General features: G+C 37.4%; 2 protein-coding genes across 2 annotated transcripts in view; both read left to right on the top strand.

Annotated features, from left to right (window-relative positions):
* Window positions 1-950: 950 nt before the first annotated feature.
* On the top strand, window positions 951-18,874 carry LOC138710302 (zinc finger protein OZF-like). The gene is made up of 5 exons (XM_069841094.1): window positions 951-1,048; window positions 6,460-6,548; window positions 7,490-7,627; window positions 14,166-14,248; window positions 17,983-18,874. The coding sequence occupies exons 2-5, from the start codon at window positions 6,465-6,467 to the stop codon at window positions 18,866-18,868; spliced, it is 1,191 nt and encodes a 396-aa protein (XP_069697195.1). The 5' UTR covers window positions 951-1,048; window positions 6,460-6,464; the 3' UTR covers window positions 18,869-18,874.
* Window positions 18,875-18,884: 10 nt separating this feature from the next.
* The window catches only part of LOC138710298 (zinc finger protein 235-like), a 39,872-nt gene continuing 39,167 nt past the window's right edge, over window positions 18,885-19,589 (top strand). Inside the window, exon 1 of the mRNA XM_069841085.1 lies at window positions 18,885-19,016. The gene's annotated coding sequence lies outside the window, so the exon portion shown is untranslated. The remainder of the gene's footprint in view (window positions 19,017-19,589) is intronic.

Here is a 19,589-nt window from a genome sequence, read left to right on the forward strand (position 1 = left end):
AACTATTTGAGCTATAATCCTGCAAAAAAAAAAAAATGACATTCTAATTTACTCTAGTTTTATTTTTTTCATGTCAACAGGCATTTTTCCATTTAAAAAAATGTATGTTGTGTAAAAAAGTACACTTTTTCATACTTATTAAAATCTGTGTATGGCCTACAAATACGAGCCCTTGTCTATAATTCAACTCTGTGAAAGCCGCACATCACAATCACTTTCCATTTTAGAAATATTTGCGGTGCAAGCTTCAAGTGGCTCACCCGGTATACAGAAGAGTTTTACAGTAAACTAGTACATCACAAGTGGTTAGTGCCGATACTTAGGCTAATAGAAGACAAGTATCTTCTCTGTTGTACATCGATTACTTTCGTCTATATTACAGCTCCCGATATCATCCATCCACTGGTCGACAGTTGCAACTGGTCATCAATGTGCTATCAGAATCGGCTGTTCACAGCGGTTTAAATTCTCCACTGTAAAAATGCAGTGCGTCCACTTTTACACCCATCGTGAACTCTATCCACATCCTCAACTGCGTCTTAATGGAGAGAAGTTGCAATGTACAGACCCCGCGAGATTTTTGGACCTTATCTATGATTATAAATGGAAGTGGGAGGCGCATATTCGTGATATGAGAAGCATATTGAAGAGTTCTTAAATATTTTTCCCCTTTTGTCAGGGGTTCGCTGGGGTGCAGACCGTGTAGTGCTTCTACACCTTTATCGTGGTCTTATCCGATCAAAATTGGATTATGGCTGTTTTATTTACGGCTCAGCAGATAAATGGAAGTTTTTTTTTTTAGATACTATCCAGCATCATAGGATATGACTCTCTAAAGAGACCTTCCGAACAAGTCAGATAGAAAGCCTTTATTGTGATGTGGGAGAACCTACTCTTTATCTGCGATATAATGTCTTGCTGTGCTCATAAGCTGTTAAACTACACTCACAGCTTGAGCACAATTCTTACGACTCCTTCCACCATTCATCTCTCTTCAGCCGATGCAGTGAAAATCCACGGAGACTTCGTCCAGCAGGTGTGCGATTCTGTAAGCTGCTCTGTGAGCTCGACATCCTACTACTAGCAGTTCGCAGAGTGGAATATCCCACGATTCCACCGTGGATTCTGCGACGTCCCATGTTTGATATAAGTCTGAGTCGAAGTTTTAAGAGTGTACACCAGCTCTTGTCTATAGACTTCATTTTAGTGATCTTTTATCACGTCTTTCAAATTATACTTTGGTTTTTACTGATGGATCCCGGGTAAATGATTGTGTTGGTTGCTCCTTCGTTGCAAATGGACAGATATGTAATATAAATTGAGCGAGTATACCAGTGTTTTTACTGCAGAATTTTAGGCTATTTACAGGGCCTTATTGCTTTTAATTAGACAACCACAGGGCACATATCTAATCTGCTCCGACTCTTTAATCGCCATTCAGACTGCAGGGTTGACATTGCGATGATCCACTAGTGGTCAGAATGCAACAGCTGTTCCACACACTCCTAAGCTCTGACTTTGAGATTGGAGTAGCGTGGAATTCCTGGTGCTATGAATGACACTCTGGTATATTGGCGCGAGAGGTGGCAAGACTTAAAAAATTATTTGAAATATACAATATTTTGGCAATAGGAAGGAGAATGGTATGCACTAGAGGGAAACAAATTGCGCAGGGTAAAGAATACAGTCCGTGTTTGGGTTTCATCCACAAAAGCGTCACGACACGAGGAGGTTTTACTCACCTGGTTGAGGATTGGCCACTGTCATCTGACACATAGCCATCTGACACATAGCCATCTTCTACATGGCGAGCCTCAGCTGGAGTGTGATATATGCCGTCTTCCTCTTACGGTGGAACATTTTTTATTTCATTGCAGGAAATATGATCATGTCAGTCGACAATATTGATTTCAGCGAAGTCAACATGACACTCTTGGAAATGATTTTAATTGCACAAATGCATTTCTGAAATTTTTATCTAATATAGTACTTGACAGGTTGATTTAGTTTTTTATTGACCCATCTTACTTATCCTCCGGAGGTTACATTCGTTGTTTTACAAACGTTTTTAACACACTTGACACTTCGGACCTTTTATATGTGAGTAAATGCGCCAGATGTTTTGTTTCTTGTGGCATTTTTTTTTATTATTTTATTGTTTTTTGTTTTTAAATCTGGTTAGGGTCTGAGAACTGAGCACTTTTATGATTTTTATACATCACCTTGTTAAAACTGCAGTTGTGTACCTCGTTTTAACCGTGACAACGCTTTTTTGTTCTTTTTAGCATTCGGATTATTGTACTGTTTTTCTGTTTCCTGAGGAATTTTAGATAAGTGCGCAAATAACCATAGTAGCTGACGCGCCCTTTTGAAACCCCACTAAATAACTAACTATATTGTCTAAGAATTCTAAAAACACTATACAGTGAACAACACTAATTCTATTGGTTGACAAAAATAGAAATACTGCAACGGTTAACAATGGGCAGATTAATCTTGTTCATTGTTACAACAGATTTTATCATGTGTTTATAAATATTACATTTTCATTTTTGTAAGAATATCTCAATAATAGTTACATTTTAACTTAGTTTCAAGCACATTAATGTAGTGTGTAGATTAATTATCTCCAATGTGTATAACCTCTTTACTACTAAAATCCTCTCAGTACTTATTGACAGACTTTTGTATTTCAAGAAATACTTTATAGTCTATCATTATTTACTACCAAAATCCTTTAAGTGCACTTGGTGGTTTTTTTCGTTCAAGAAACGTTACTTTTTAATTTTTTTTTTTTCCGTTACTAAACCCTATTAAGTGAACCTAGCAGATTATCGCTGTTAGAAAACTATTTCCTTGTGAAATGATTTTGAATAAACAAAATCCATTAAGTGCACTTAGAATATTTTTGGTGTAGAGTAGTTTTAATTCGTATAACATAAATAGACAAGAAGAAGCAATTATAAACACAATTTTTTTTAGCTGTATAGATTCCTCAGTTTTGTACTTAACTTATTTCTGCAACACCTCTTGTTCAATATTGGGAGGAAACTACACATAAATGGTTCTTGCAGACAATAGAGCTTCATTTTCTGATCAAAACTATGCACAAGTAAAATATGAGGTTTTTGTTTTGGTTAGTAAACCCACAGTCATAACACAGGAATAACTAATTAGGCAACAGAAGTACCCAATCAAAGAGAAAACTGCGAAATTAATGGAAAGCATGTGTATTATATTTCATTAAATTTATTGCCCTTATTTAGTTCAGCTATGTGTCTGTTTAGGAAATTGTATAACCTACTGAAGGTAGATTGAACGTTCAGAATTTTCATCATGAAGGAAGAAATTCGTGTCCACCTCTGTGGAGTAACGGTTAACGGATCTGGCCGCGAAACCAGGTGGCCCGGGTTCGAATGCTGGTTGGATCAAGTTACCTGGTTGTGGTTTTTTCCGGGGTTTTCCCTCAACCCAATATGAGCAAAATTATGGATCCCAGGCTCATTTCAATGGCTTTATCACCTTCATTTCTTTCAGACGCTAAATAACCAACCAGAAATGTTGGTACAGCATCGTAAAATAACCAACTAATAAAATTTGTCATATTGTTGCACTTTTTTGAAGTTACCCTGGAAATTCCCTAGCTCATTTGCACAGATAAGCTACTCAAATAATTATGACCTGGAATTTCTAAAAATCAAAGATGCTGCGGAAAAAGGAAACCTCAATTTTAAATCACATAACACAGAGTATTACAATAAACCTTTCACATCCGAGGAACTCGAGGCAGCTCTAGATACATCTCCTGACACCTCCCCTGGCCCTGATAACATCCATAACCACATGCTTCGCCATCTCCCACAAGTGGCAAATCCTTCCTGCTGAGAGTGTACAACAGGATCTGGACTGAAAGCATATTTTCACCTATCTGTCATTCTGCTATTGTAATTCCAGCCCAGAAACCAGGAAAAGATCCATCTTTACCTGCGAGCTATAGATCAATTTGTCTCTCATGTTGTGTGTGTAAGGTTATGGAAAATATGACAAGTAAACGCCTGATGTGGATACTCGAATCAGAAAACCATTTATCTAATATCCAATGTGGTTTCCATAAGCACAGATCAGCTGCAGACCGTCTTGTCTGGCTAGAGACTACCATTAGAAATGCTTTCCTCAAGAAGGAATATCTTGTGGCGGTCTTCTTTGATCTAGAAAAATCTTATGATACCACATGGCGGTATGGCATTCTGCAACTCTGCATGATTGGAGACTTCGTGTCAGTCTCCCAACACATTTATTACGAAGTTCATGGCAGAGCGGTATTTCCGAGTTCGAGTGGGCACCACACTTTCTAATGAACATCTCCAAGAAAACGGCGTTCCGCATGAGTCTGTATTAAGCATTCTCCTTTTCTGCATTGCGATCAATGGAATTGCCCACTGTGTGGGTGACCGTGTATTTTCTCTGTTGTACTTTGATGACTTCCATCCACACCCTGAACTGCGTCTTAATGGAGTGGACTTGCAATATACAGACACTGCGATATTTTTTAGCCTTATCTTTGATTATAAAATAACGTGGGAAGCGCATATACGTGATTTGAGAAGGCGTTGTCAAAATTCCTTAAATATTTTACGCCTTTTGTCAGGGGTTCGCTGGTGTGCAGATCGCATATTGATTTTACGCTTTTATCCGATCAAAGCTGAATAATGGCTGTTTTATTTATGACTCAGCAAATAAATCGAAGTTGCCTCTCTTTGACTGTATCCATCATCATGGGATACGACTCGCTACATGGACCTTACGAACGAGTCTGATAGAGAACCTGTTTTGCGAAGATTGAGAACCATTACTGTATCGGCGACGTAATGTCTTGTAATGCTCATATGCGGTTAAACTCCGCTCACAACCTGAACACAATTGTTACGACTCCTTTCACCATTCGTATCTTTACGGCCGACACAGTGAAAATCCACGGAGACTTCGTCCAGCAGGTATGCGGTTTCGTGAACTGCTCTCTGAGCTCGACATCCTCCAGCCAACAGTTCGCACATTGGAATATACGACCACTCCAGCGTGGATTATGCGACGTCCCATGTTTGATGTGATTCTGAGCCGAAGTTTTAAGAATTTTTCACTAGCTTTTGTTTATAGACTTCGTTTTTGTGAAATTTTATCATGATATCCAAATTATTCTTCAGTATTTACTGACGGATCCCGGATAAATGATTGCGTTAATTGTTCCTTTGTTGCAAACGGACAGATATTTAAATATAAATTAAGCCAATACTCTAGTGTTTTTACAGCTGAACTATATGCTTTTTACAGAGCTTTATTGTTTTTAATTTATCTGCTCCGACTCTTAAGCGTCATTCAGTCCCTGCAGTGTCTGAATTCTGATGATCCGCTTGTGTTGAGAACACAGGAACTTTTCCGCACTCACCTAAGCTCTGATCCTGAGTTTGGAGTAGTGTGGACTACGGGTCATGTTGGAATTCCTGGTAACGAGTCAGCAGATGCCGTCGCATGGGATGGTGCTATGAATGGCTCTGAGGTGTATTGGCGCGAGAGGTGGCAAGATAGGCCTATTCAAAATTATTTGAAATAGAGAGTATGGTGGCAGTGGGAAGGAGAATGGTCTGCACAAGAGGGAAGCATATTACGAGGTATAAAGAATATTGTTCGAGTTTGGGATTCGTCCACAAGAGCATCAAGCCACGAAGAGGTTTTACTCACCCGATTGAGGATTGGCAACTGTTGTTTGACACATGGTCATCTCCTACGTGGCGAGCCTCAACTGGAGTGTGATATATGCCGTGTTTCATTTATTGTGGAACATTTTTTATTGCATTGGGAGGAAATATGACCGTGTTCGTCGACAATATGGTATTCGGCCGACTCTACGTGACGTTCTTGGAAATGATTTTAATTGTTTAAATGCAGTTGTTAGATTTTTATCGAATACAGGACTTGACAGATGATTTAGTTTTTTATTGACCCGATTTACTTATCCTCTGGACCCTTTACATCCTGAGGTTAGATTTGTTGTTTAGTATATCTTTTTAGCTAACTAGACATTCGGAACTTTTACATCCGAGTACCTAGAAATGCGCCAGATAATTTATTTCTGGTGGCATTTGTTTTATTATTTTATTGTTTGTTTGAAATACGTAGGGTCTGAGAACTGCTCACTTTTATGATTTTTAAGCATCACCTTGTTGAAACTGCATTTGTGTACCTCGTTTTAACCGTGACAACGCTTTTTAGTTCTTTTAAGCATTCTGGTTATTGTATTGTGTTTCTGTTTTGTGTAGGATTTTAGATAACGGCGCAAATAGCCATAGTAGCTGACGCGCCCTTTTTTTAATCCCCACTAACAGATTCCTATTGAATGTAAGTAAGTCACGCGTGTAGCTATGTTAACAGCAAAAGGATAATTTTCTGACATTTTTCTTTCAGTTGTAATGGATGCTATCAAAATGGAACCTGACGTCGATCCTCTGGCATGTGATGACTCTCTTAAGGAAGAAAGAAATCCTTCACCAGATGTAAGACCATTTTTCTACCTCCTTGTCTACTGCCTTATTCCTCTATTACTAATTATTCTTTTTATTTTCATTAAATGGCTGTACTGCATTACAATGTTGAGTGACAGCATTGGCCTCCGGTCATTTAGTTTGCATTCACTTATAATACATGGGTAGAGTCCACACCTGTGGAGCAACGGTCAGCACGTCTGGCCATGAAACCAGGTGGCCCGGGTCGAATCCCAGTCGGGGCAAGTTACCTGGTTGAGTTTTTTTCTGGGGTTTTCCCTCAACCCAATACAAGCAAATGCTGGGTAACTTCATTTCATTCAGATGCTATATAACCTAGATGTTGATACAGCGTCGTAAAATAACCCAATAAAATAAAAAAAAACACATGGGTAGGTCTACTTCAGGTTATGAAACCTTACCCAGCTGTTTGTACAGTGCTGCCAACGTTAGCACACTGTGTCAAGTTCGCGAACTTAATTGTTATGAAATGCATTGCATCTTGATTAAATGTTGCGATGATGTGCCAAATTTGGTCATGTTACTCGCATTGCACTTGAGCGCCAGTAGTATATGTTGGAATTTTTTTTTTTAGTCGAAGTGTTCTTTATGATTTACTTTTGAGGTAATGTTAAGTGCCAAAATAAAATATGCAAATTCAATAAAAAAAAAACATTACAGTCACTGTAATAAAGATATTTTATGATATATAGCCGTAATTTGAACTAGACCTCATTACAGATTTTCCTCCATTTTATTCACGTTCATAAGTGAAGAATTACCTTCTCCCTGCCATATTCTGGCTTTGAAATCTGTTTCCATAATTTCTCGTCTGTGCTGCACGTGGTATTGAGGCACTGGCATGCAGACCAGAGTGCAACCTGCAAAACTTATGATCAGCTTCTGTCACATTGTAATATATCATTCCTTCATAATGCCTCTTTGTTCTGCAGGAAGGAAAGTTATTGGATCTGCACGTGACTAGGATAAAGGAGGAATGCGTGGACGAGAGCTATGATCACAATCCAGAGATAAAATTTGAAGAAATTATATTGCCAAATAATCTTCCCTTGGTGAAGTGTGAAGCCAAGGTGAGTGGAATCCATTGGGTGTGCTGGTTTTTCTTTCGAGTTTTTAACCTGTATTCTGTTCTTTACAGAAACCTTGTCAGTTCAACTATTTTGGTATGCAGTGGGGACAGTAAAACTGTGCATGTTTTTATTGCTTATTTCTTTGTTGCAATATAATTTAAGGTGCGACATTGCTGTTTTGTTTAAGTTTTGATTAATATTCTTTCAATGATAATACAGCCATTTTTTTTTTGCAAGATACTCGATCTTGCTATATAAAATGAGACGTCTAATATTATCATCTTCAGTATGGTTTAATGATTGATGTTATCCATAAGTATTTAACATACACAATGAATATACCCGGCCCTGGAACAATTTTTCCCTTGAAATTATTCAAGTCTGCTTCACAGGGAGCTACACCTGAAAGCCAGATTTGCATAATATATACGTCACTTTAGGTACGTTAATAGAAAACCACAATTCAAGTCACACAGAGTTTGTGTGCACTCAAAGTTGGGTTTCTGGTGCTTTGTCAGCCCACTTGAGGTGTGTGGATATATAGGGAAAAATGAGAGGTTATTGGGTGTAGTTCCTGGGTAGCTCAGTCGGTAGAGCATTCGTGCGCTATGTGAAAGGTCCTGGGATCGATACCCGGCCCTGAATAATTTTTCCCTTGAAATTATTCAAGTCTGCTTCACAGGGAACTATACCTGAAAACCCGATTTCCAACATACACAATATTTGTGAGAATTGTAAGAAGATGTGTTTTAATTACAAGAGTTATTTACGATACAAGTGTTGAAAGTGACATTTTATTTCTTGAGTCTTTTGATCTATGCTGGTAGGTGATAGAGATAATTCCACCAATTTCTCCAATCCGTTTTCTCCCTCATTGTATTATTGAAACATTGTCAACTAAAAGCAGGAGGTGACAGCTCAGTTGAGAAGTCATGTAATTGGTTCATATAATTCATGGGTAAAATAGTTGTTGAGGAATTTAATTAATTTGTATACGTTTCTTAAGCAAATACAGTTTTAACATATATGCCTAGCATTGAAATATATCTTCACCTCGTTTCATCTGTCACTTGAAATAATTAAAAGTAGGGTAAGATGAAATGTTGGAGGTAGTATAGACTTCCAATGCTGAGAGAGGAACTATCTTGGTGCCTCGGGTCCTGGGGCTTCTCAGGTATTCGTCTCAAGATGGGCCCTGATCCTGTGAGGGCTGAGGCAGTGTGACCCACTTGTTAGCATCAAATTCAAGAATGTCAGCCAGATTACCTTTCAGACTTGGCCAGTTATTACATTTATAGCGCACACAGTGGACCAAAGTAAGCCTAAGTACAAGGATTCGTCCCAGTCCGTCCCTCGAGAACCAAGCCAAATCCAAATGATCTCCAAATTGCGATTGTCCTGTTTGGAGGCCTGCTCTGTTTGGTTATTTATTTAGAGTCCAGCATATGTTGGTGTTTCCTTGGTAATGGATAAGATATAAGTTTCGAGTCTTGTTGTGAAGTATTTCATGGATAAAAGTCATGTTATATATTGTACATGGAGATGGTATTTACAAGTGCTGGTCAAGCTCATATGATCCCAAAGTATGATGGATGTAGGGAAAATACAGGAATATGCTAAGAGACGTCAACCATCTCGACGATTGTTTGCGAAAATCTTTCATCAGAAGGCATACTGAATGTGTAACACTTTACAACCATATTTGAAATTAAACAGTGACTGATTTAGAGGGTGAAGTTAATGTTCTGGCTGCTGTTGTTGTAAATATATTCACTACTTCTCGTCTTATCTATAGAATAAGTGTCATTAGTCAGAAAGGTGTGCCACACATTCTTCATCGTCACAAGTTCCGTCTGTGTCATGGATACCATTTTATTGTAATGCTATTAACACAAAATATGTTACTATGTACCTGTTTAGTGATGACTGAACATGCCAGCCCTCCTCGCATACAATAATTAAGTTATATACCTTATTCCATTGTTCCTCTTACTCCTCCCTTTGCACTCACTTCTCTCACTTGTCACTTTCTGCTCTGTGCTTATTCTATCACTTTTGTTACCCTGACCTACTTGCACTCAGTTTTTCTCACTCTTTTTCAATGCTGCTTGCCAAAAAAAAAAAGTTTTAAGTTCACAGTATCACTGACTTTCACTTTAGTTAATTTTCCTACTTTCTGCTACCCTGGTTTATTCTCTTCCTCTTCCCTCTCACTCTCATTCATGTCCATATTCCGTACGTTGTTCTGATTTTTGTCATCTTCTCTCTCCTCTCATCTCGCTTGTTTACGTTCTGGATGCTCAGCGTGCTTGTTATTTGTTCTAATTCTTCATTTTCCATTCCGCTCATTCCCTCATGCTCTGATTCTACCAGCCACTTCATTCCTTTGCTCGCTCTTCTAAACTGTTCCAGTGGTTGTTACTGTATATGTTCCCAACCTTGGTCACATTCTGTTGCTTTATTAAACTTGCGTCATCACTATTTGCTACGTGACTTCCGTCCTTCTCTCATCTTGCTTCGTGTCTTGTTGCTGTAGATGTAGACTCTTACTTTCCAACATTGCCCTTCATTCTTCCCTGCATTACCTCTGTTGTGCTTTAATGTCGTCTGATTTTCTTTATTTCCCCTTTGTACATTTGTCTTCCCTCTATTATTCTTCTTTTCACGTCTGTTATTCTCTGCTGTTCTCTTTTTGCTTTCCGCTGCATTGTGTTTGTTTCCTCTTGTAAATATTTGGTCTCTCTTTATGACTTTAGTCTGAAAATACGGGTGTGTTTAGTTCTCCATAGAGAACTCTAGGTCATAGACTTTCCTGTTTGCCTAAATCCCCTTATACCTGGCTGCTTTGATAAATAGGACTAGTAGCTTCTTTCTCTTTCTTCTCCATTTCTTCTCTGAACTTGCTTCCTTTCAATTTTCTTAAATTATTCAGGTTTCTGTAATTCTCACATTCATAAATCTCGCTGGTATTGCCTATTGAAGCACTTCCATTGCCTATAGATTTGTTCGATGTGATGATCTTTCATCACTTTCAAATTTAAAACTCCTGTGGAACAACTGAATAATTTCGAAGGAAAAATTGTTCTGGGGTCGGGCATCGAACCCGGGACCTTTGGTTAAACATACCAACGCTCTACCAATTGAGCTACCGAGGAACTGTACCAGACACCGACTCAGTTTTTCTCTCTATATCCACAGCCCTCAAAGTGGGCTGACAATCGTCTAGCAACAAACATTGAGTGCACACAATCTCCGTGTGACTTAAATAGTCAATTACTGTTAACGAACAGTGACGTGTATTATGCAAATCGATCTTTCACGTATAACTCCCTGTGAAGTTGATTTGAATAATTTCGAGGGAAAAGTTGTTCTGAAGCCGGACATCGAACCCGGGATCTTTGGTTAAACATACCGACAATTTTTCCCTTGAAATTATTTAAATCAACTTCACAGGGAGTTATACTTGAAAGATCGATTTGCACAATATGAACTGTTTCACAAGTTTCTAACTCTTGTTCTCGTCCTATATCTTGACGTCCGAAGATTATCAGGCTTCTTTTCCTATGCTTGTTTTTGTAGTAGTTGATTTTTTTTCACTTATCACTTATCACCATCTGAATCTTCTCACTGTTGTCTTCCATATTTGTCATTAAGTCTTCTTTTATGTGTTTAATCTCTGTTTGTTCATTAGAATTTGAAATTTGCTATTTCTCTGATTGTCCTCGACCATTCTCTAAAGTCTTCTCTCTGTGCTTTTAATCCATAATTTACCGTTTTGTACACCCTTTCCATTTTCAGCTTTTGGTACTGCATCCTCTTTTTGAACATTCTTCATAGGGCGTCGTCCTCTATAAGCTACTTGTTTCGATGGAGCTCACTCGTTCACGTCTGCACACTCCTGTAGACTTTCGAAGGACGCAAATAGCCAAAGCTCCTAATAGCTAGCAGTAGCTGTATGAAATTTGTTACAACTCTTATCTTAACAAACAAGAAGGAAATAAATCACGACAGGAAGCCTGTGACCTGGGGGAGATAAAACTGTTCTCTGTTATATATTATAGGCGGTTATGAATATTTCGAACTGTTTAATTCTGCTATTCATTTATGTCAAGTGTTAGACCAGAGCCAAAGACAAAGCCGGAGCATTGGGTCGGCAACACTGTAAGTAACTGTCAAGTGGAGGCCTACGATACAAAAGCACGTGTTTGTGTTAATGTCGATTTTCGATGTAACTGAAATGTTAAATGTTATGTTTTATTTAACGACGCTCGCAACTGCCGAGCTTAAATCAGCATTGCCGGTGTGCCAGAATTTTGTCCCGCAGGAGTTCTTTTACATGTCACTAAATCTACTGACATGAGCCTGTCGCATTTAAGCACACTTAAATGCCATTCGACCTGGCGTGCAACTTCGGGCATAGAAAACCAGCGCTACATCAACTTCGCCAACCAGGCTGACAATGTAAATGAATGTTATAATAAGTGTGTGTCGATGAAATTCTGTTCGCGGTCGTACCAAACGTTAATTGTTTTTGTATTATAAAGTAAGTGCTTATTGGCGATAAAAACAAGACAAGAAATGAAAATAAAATGACTGCAGTCTTTGGCAATTTTTACGGTTAATGATGACGAAGTCATTGACACTTCTTCTAAATATTAAATTTTGTATAAACTACATTTTTATAGTCTTACTTGTGGGTTGTGGTGTATCAGAATTCTAGCCAAATTGTTCGGAATGTTTGCTATGCGCCAGAACTACCTATAATTTGTAGATGCATACACTTACCTTGTTGGTTTTCAAGTTTTGTTTATTAATATTAATTTTTGTAATAAATTAGTTATAAACATGTTTCTTTTCACTTCATATTTACAGGATTTAAAGTTCACTGTGTTTATGCTAATTGGCACATACCTAATAGATAATGATTTGTTTTGTTACGTATTATGTTAAATATATGTTTCTGCATTTTTTCATAGATCTTTATACTTGGCCTAACTGTATTTACATCGTCATTCTTTATTATAATATGTCAATAGTTTCCTTTGTTTAATTTTTATTTTATATGCATAATTTACATTCTTAGCTTGTTTTTTGTAGTTATATTTATTTGAAATTATATTTTATAAAGTTTATAACAAATAATTCAGGATAACAGTATTATGGTGACTGGCCAGGTTCAAACTAAAACTGGCTTCCTAGGCATCTGAAATATTTATAGAAAAGCACAACATAAAGTGGCAAAACATTGTCTATTTACTAGCCACATAATGTTTAATTGATTGGAATAGGAGATTCCGAAAGTATGTCGTTATTTTATTTATTTTTGGTACACGTAACATTCCTTTAAGTATTTATTTGTTTTCTCTTTTATCATCAATAAAAAACACGTATGCTTTTAATTGTTTAAGTTATAAGTGGCTGTATGCAAGTACTTATGCAGTATTCTAAAACTGAAATGAAATACCATTTCGGAGTTCGTAATAAATTGCGTACATCAATACACTGAATCTTGGTCATATGTACTTACTTTTGTATAAATTAATGTAAAAAATGTACACGTGACAAAGGAACCAAAACACTAAAACGTCAAATGTCATGCCTTATTTTGCCACCGCCCACCTCTACTCAGCGTTGCCAAACCTAACCATGCTCCGACTTGCGACTGAAGATGTCTCTGGTTAGACCAAGTTCTGTTGACGTCATGTTTACGTAGTCCATACAAATTTTCTTTCAGAGATATTAATGAAAAATATACACATATCATATAAGTAAAACGTAGTTTATAGAGTTAATTTGATCTGTACTGGAAATTCGAGTTAATTATGTATTAGTAATAGCCTATTATGTATTTAAATTGTTACATTTCATTCTTCGTGCCAATATAGGAGACGGAACTCATATTACGTAAAAATATGGAATTTAGAGCAACACACGATCTTCAAGAACAAATTTAATTGTAGGCCTATGTGATACCTACAATCTATTATTACATTTGTCACACAAGAGATCATATGAGATATTTTCCTGTTCATAAATTTTACTGGCAGAAATCATAAAGATAAGTGGGGTTCATTAATTACTAACAATATTTTACCAAAATATGCACAAGAATTAAATATTGTATTGAAAACTCTCGTTACCTTCGAGGATTAAAAATATTTTAGAGGAAATCTAGCAGATTTTCCTACTAAATGTGATATAGAGAATGTCTAGTGGAAAGCTTGGTTTAATGTTACATTTTGTGGGGACACAATACAATCCTTAGATATTCTGGAGTTTATTCAGATTTCGCGAAGTTAATGACTGGGTAAAGACATATTACCTTACATTTCCTTTCTGCAATAGTAGTTCAATATATTCTTAGTCTATTTAAAATGGAAAAATCCTTTGAATTAAGAACTCCAAGGAGTGCCTTTTGCTACTTAATTTTCTGCTTGGACTCGGTAGGATTCAAATGCAGGTCTTTGTCATGAAAAATCGATGGTCCCTTCATGTAAACTTGCAACATCCTTCTGTTCTTTTGTGTCTTTATTTTTAGGAAGAGTTCCATGATTTGAACACAACAAAGGACGAGTTGGAACTGAAAGTTGCGGCAGAAGAGAATGAGATTTTGCCTGATAGGTGAGTGTGGTGTGCCATCTTCACAGGGTTAGTTCTCTCATTGCTTCGTTAAAATTGTCACATATGTCGTTAATTTCCAAAGTGTTAGGCATGGAATGGATTGTCCATATAAGAATGACCTTGGAAATCATGCAACAAGGAAGTTATGAGGGCAATAAGTGCTGGAGAGTTTATTTTATTTTATTCATAAATTGAAGACAAATGATAAGACCAGTTTTGCAAGCCTACAAATCATCATATTTTGTAATATGATTTAGGATTTATTCCTCATACTTCTGTGTATGGATATTCCTAGTCCAACAGCTTCCAGCCTGAAAGAGATAGTTACAACCTTGGTTCCGGAAGACATACACTGCTTTTAAAATCTGTTCTTCTCTTTTTACTTGACTTATTTCCATAATTCCCAGCCTGTGCTGCAAGAAGTATTGAAGCACTGCCATGTAAAAAGAAATTCCGATGGGCAACTGTCTGTAAAGATCAAATCCACATTTATGTGGTCTAATAAAACCATGACTCCATGTAGAAGTTATTGCAGGGCATTAACAAGTCACAATTTTACGTATTGTATAAAATTAATTATTATATCAATTCAGCAGTCTGGTTAATATTTTCTGAATCTGTGTCCCAAATAACCTCAAAAACAAATCTAAAACCTAAGGCACCAAGACTCATTACCCTGTGTTATTATCTGAAGTTGCAATGTGGTTCTGCATGTGTGTGTGTGTGTGTGTGTGTGTGTGTGTGTGTGTGTGTGTGTGTGTGCGCGTGTGTTGCAGGGACCGTACATACAGCATGACTGATTTTTTCAAAATTTGGGGGGATGTAATGGATATATGGTGAAGGTTTTTCATCCAGGAACCCATGACCGGAAATGAGAATTGAAGTATCTACATCATGCCTTCCCTGAACTTCTCGAGGACATTCTCTTGCAATTCCAATCTAGTATGTGATACCATCATAATGCTGCTCCATCGCACTTCGATCACCTACCCTTGTATCTCAGGCAGAAAGTAATTGGAAGGGGATGCCCAATCCCTTGGCATGCATGTTTTCCTGAACTTACAGTTCCTATAGGGCAGGGTCGGGCATGAGAGCGGCTCAGTCTAGTCGGCCAGAGCTGCTCTCGCTCCAAAAGGCACTTCAGTTCCAAGCCAGAGCAGAACGCTCACGCAGTGACGGACTCGCATTACAGCTACCTTCTTCCCTGCATTAATGTAACAAGAGCCACAGTTGTTCTAGTCATTCAGTCTGTCAGTACATAATAGTTTATAAGGATATTACATCAATCCATTGTACAGTATAGACTTTATAACAATCTTATTACTCTAACTTCGCTCTATGCACACACACAAATCATTACGCTTATTTACATAACCCATACGCACATACTGCAACTTCCTCACCATGGTTCTACGGGACAGGCATATGGTTTCCACTTCCCCTACTTGCTGTGGACAGAGTTCGGGTAATTAAATATCGCTTGATGAATTCACCTTCGTTGAATGTTTTTAATTCCTTTGCAATTTCGTGGCAAATTTTGTAGCTAATTCTCATGGCCGATTCACTAAGTGCATTATTGTCATCCTGTTAATACATAATATAATAACATATGATATGATATGATATGATATGATATGATATGATATGATATGATATATATAAAATGATGCGATGCGATATATGATATGATGTGATATGATATGATATATGAAATAATATATGATATATAATATAATATAAAATAATGTGATGCGATGCGATGTATGATATGATATGATATATGACCATAAATTATACAATTTAAAGAAAATGTTTCTCAGGTACATTATATTAGAGTATCTATTCGATATTTATATTGCATTATAAGTTATTATAACTGTACATTTAGTAAAATATAATTTTAAATTATACAAATATTATGATATATCATAGTATAGTATATTACAGTTCATGATATAATATTATATATTATATATTATATATCATAATACTTGTATAATTTAAAATTATATATTACTAAGTGTATAATAACTTATAATGCAATGCAAATATCAAATAGATACTCTAATATAATGTACCTGAGAAACATTTTCTATAAGTTATATTAATTTATGGCGTTCATTACCAACATATTTGTCATATTCAGTAGCATGTTGTAAAGAATAATGTCGTTGGATATTGAACCTCTTAATCAGTTGGAGTGTTTTATGACAAATTAAACACTTTGCTAATCCACTGCTCTCTACGAAAAGTAACTATTCCTCCCATGATACATTAAAAGCATTGGGAGTAGCGGTCCACTTTAGTCTATGAGTGGAAGCTCCGTCTTCAAAGTTCGCCTTCATATTGCAGAGTCACCACTGCACCGACACTGAATGACGTACAGTATGCATACGTCACACCGCTCGTGAGACAAGCTCTTTAAAGCACACAGCACTCATTTCTCAGAATCGCGTAATGTGCCCAGCCCTGCTATAGGGTTATGCGAAGGTTATTATGTACACATCACCGGTAGAAACTGAGCTTACTGAGCGCATCTTTACAGCGTTCGATACCATAAGAGAGGAGCTTGGAATCTTCCAGAGAATAAGACAAAATATGATTCGTTATGTATTGTAGTTGGCAGTCATCACTTTGAAAATTTATTGTAAATGTGAAACTCAATGAAGAGTTCCAAATCTGGCTTTCAGGTAGTAGCCCCCTGTAAAGAAAGTTTGAATACTTTCAAGGAAAAATTGTTCCGGGGCCGGGTATCGATCCCGGGACCCTTCGCTTAGCGCGCGAACGCTCTACCGACTGAGCTACTCCAGGATGCCCCCGGGATCGATACCCGGCCCTGGAATAATTTTTTCTTGAAATTATTCAGATCTGTTTTACAGGGAGCTATTACCTGAAAGCCAGATTTGCATAATACATTCGTTACTGGCGATACGTTAACAGAAAGCCACAATTTAAGTCACACAGAGTTTGTGTGCACTCATAGTTGAGTTCTGGCGTCAACTCATTTGAGTTGTGTGGATACAAAGGAAAAATTGTGATGGTGTCATGTGAAGTTCCTGGGATAGCTCAGTCGGTAGAGCGTTCGCGCGCTAAGCGAAGGGTCCCAGGATCGATACCCGGCCTCGGAACAATTTTTCCTTGAAATTATTCAACGAAAAGTTCTTCATCAAACTATTCTGATGTTTTATTTAGTGTACTGAATGTGTCAACGCAGAACTGCACGCATTGTATTCTTCACCTGACATAATTAGGAACATTAAATCCAGACGTTTGCGATGGGCAGGGCATGTAGTATGTATGGGCGAATCCAGGAATGCATATAGATTGTTAGTCGGGAAACCGGAGGGAAAAAGACCTTTGGGGAAGCCAAGACATAGATGGGAGGATAATAATAAAATGGATTTGAGGGATGTGGGATATGATGATAGGGACTGGATTAATCTTGCACATGATAGGGATCAATGGCGGGCTTATGTGAGGGCGGCAATGAACCTTCGGGTTCCTTAAAAGCCATTTGTAAGTAAGTAAGTACTGGATGTGTAGAAAGTTTACGATCACAAAAAGCAGGAAAAGCAACAACTCACAATGCTGAAGATACTCTGATTCTCATTTTCGGTCATGGTTTTCTCAGTGGGAATTCTTCACCATATCACTCTTTACATCCCCACAAATTATGGAAAAATTATTCAGTTACAATCATTTAAGAGATCGATAATGTTTTATATTTGTTTCAGCATAGTGGATAATGTTGAGAAGAGTATGTCACTGGAATCTGCTGACATTTATCGTGAAGATGGCAAATTGTCACAGTGTTGTAGCAACAGACCAGATGGTTCAGATATTAATGAGATAAGCCATAATTGTGTGAAGTGTAATATATGCAACGAGGTTCTTGTAACACCGGAATCTATGAAACTTCACTGCCATATACATGCAAAGAAAAAGCCATTCCAATGCGATGAATGTGGGAAGTCTTTCACAAGATCATGGAATTTGAAGGTTCATACACGCATGCACACAGAGGAGAATCCATTCAAATGCGAGGTGTGTGGAAAGTGTTTCTCAGATATGACAGGTTTAAACAGACATTCACGCGTACACACAGGCGAAAGGCCATTCAAATGCGATGTCTGTGGAAAGTGTTTCTCAGATTCGACAGTTTTAAACAAACATGTACGCATACACACTGGCGAAAGGCCATTCAAATGCGATGTCTGTGGGAAGTTTTTCCCAGAATCTGGTTACCTAAAGATACACGGCCGTCTACACACGGGCGAGAGACCATTTAAATGCGATGAATGTGGAATGTGTTTCTCATTAAAGGCAGTTTTAAAAAGACATGCACGCATACACACAGGCGAAAAACCATTCAAATGTGATGTTTGTGGAAAATGTTTTGCAGAATCGGGGAACCTGAAGATTCATGCCCGTCAACACACGGGCGAGAGACCATTTAAATGCAATGAATGTGAAAAGAATTATGCTGACATGGGAAGTCTAAAGAAACATAAACTCCTACACACAGACAAAGGGCCTTTCAAATGTGATACATGTGGAAAATGTTTCACGAGTAAAGATAAGCTAGTAAGACATATGTATTTACACTCAGACCTATGTTAATTTGTATTTGTGTGGAGTTTTTTGCTCGAAAATTAGGAAACTCATAAGACTCATGTACATTGAAGATTTTTTAGTTATGGACTGTCTAGTTTGGCTGCATATTGGGGAAGTGCAGCAGCTGCAACAAGCTATAGTCACCGTACTTAAGGTTAGCATTTTTATTCTAGTATTTATATATTTACTGAAAACGAAAATGATACTTTGTTTAAAACTGATAACAATATTTGAGAAACGCCCCTGCAGCACCATCACTTTCCCGGCATTAGTGTAGGAAAATCCCTGTTAACTTTCATAACCATTTCAAGTGTGATTTTCTTGTTTGATATATTCTTTTAATCGAATAACAATGACAATTAGCACACAGTTACACACAATGAACGCACCTAGTAACATACGAACATAAAGCCTTCCAGTATGCTGCTGCACTGTATGCGTACCTTCATTCATGAGTACAAATATTGTGAAAGTGGTTCCTCACCATTTACTGTAATGTTCATTAGGTCAGGGTTTGTTGTCAAGAGTCGAAAAATATTTGTATTTACACTATACGTAGTTTCAGGCATTAAGACAGTAACAGAACAAATTCACTGTAGGTTGCACCTACGCTGTTTCTAGCAAATCTTGTATTTGATTAATTTTCCACAGATTTTACTCAGAATTTTTACATAGTCTTATTATAATGTCTGTTAAATGCAATATCATGGACGATAAAATATATTGT

This window comes from Periplaneta americana, chromosome 12, assembly GCF_040183065.1.
Source record: "Periplaneta americana isolate PAMFEO1 chromosome 12, P.americana_PAMFEO1_priV1, whole genome shotgun sequence".
NCBI lineage: Eukaryota > Metazoa > Arthropoda > Insecta > Blattodea > Blattidae > Periplaneta > Periplaneta americana.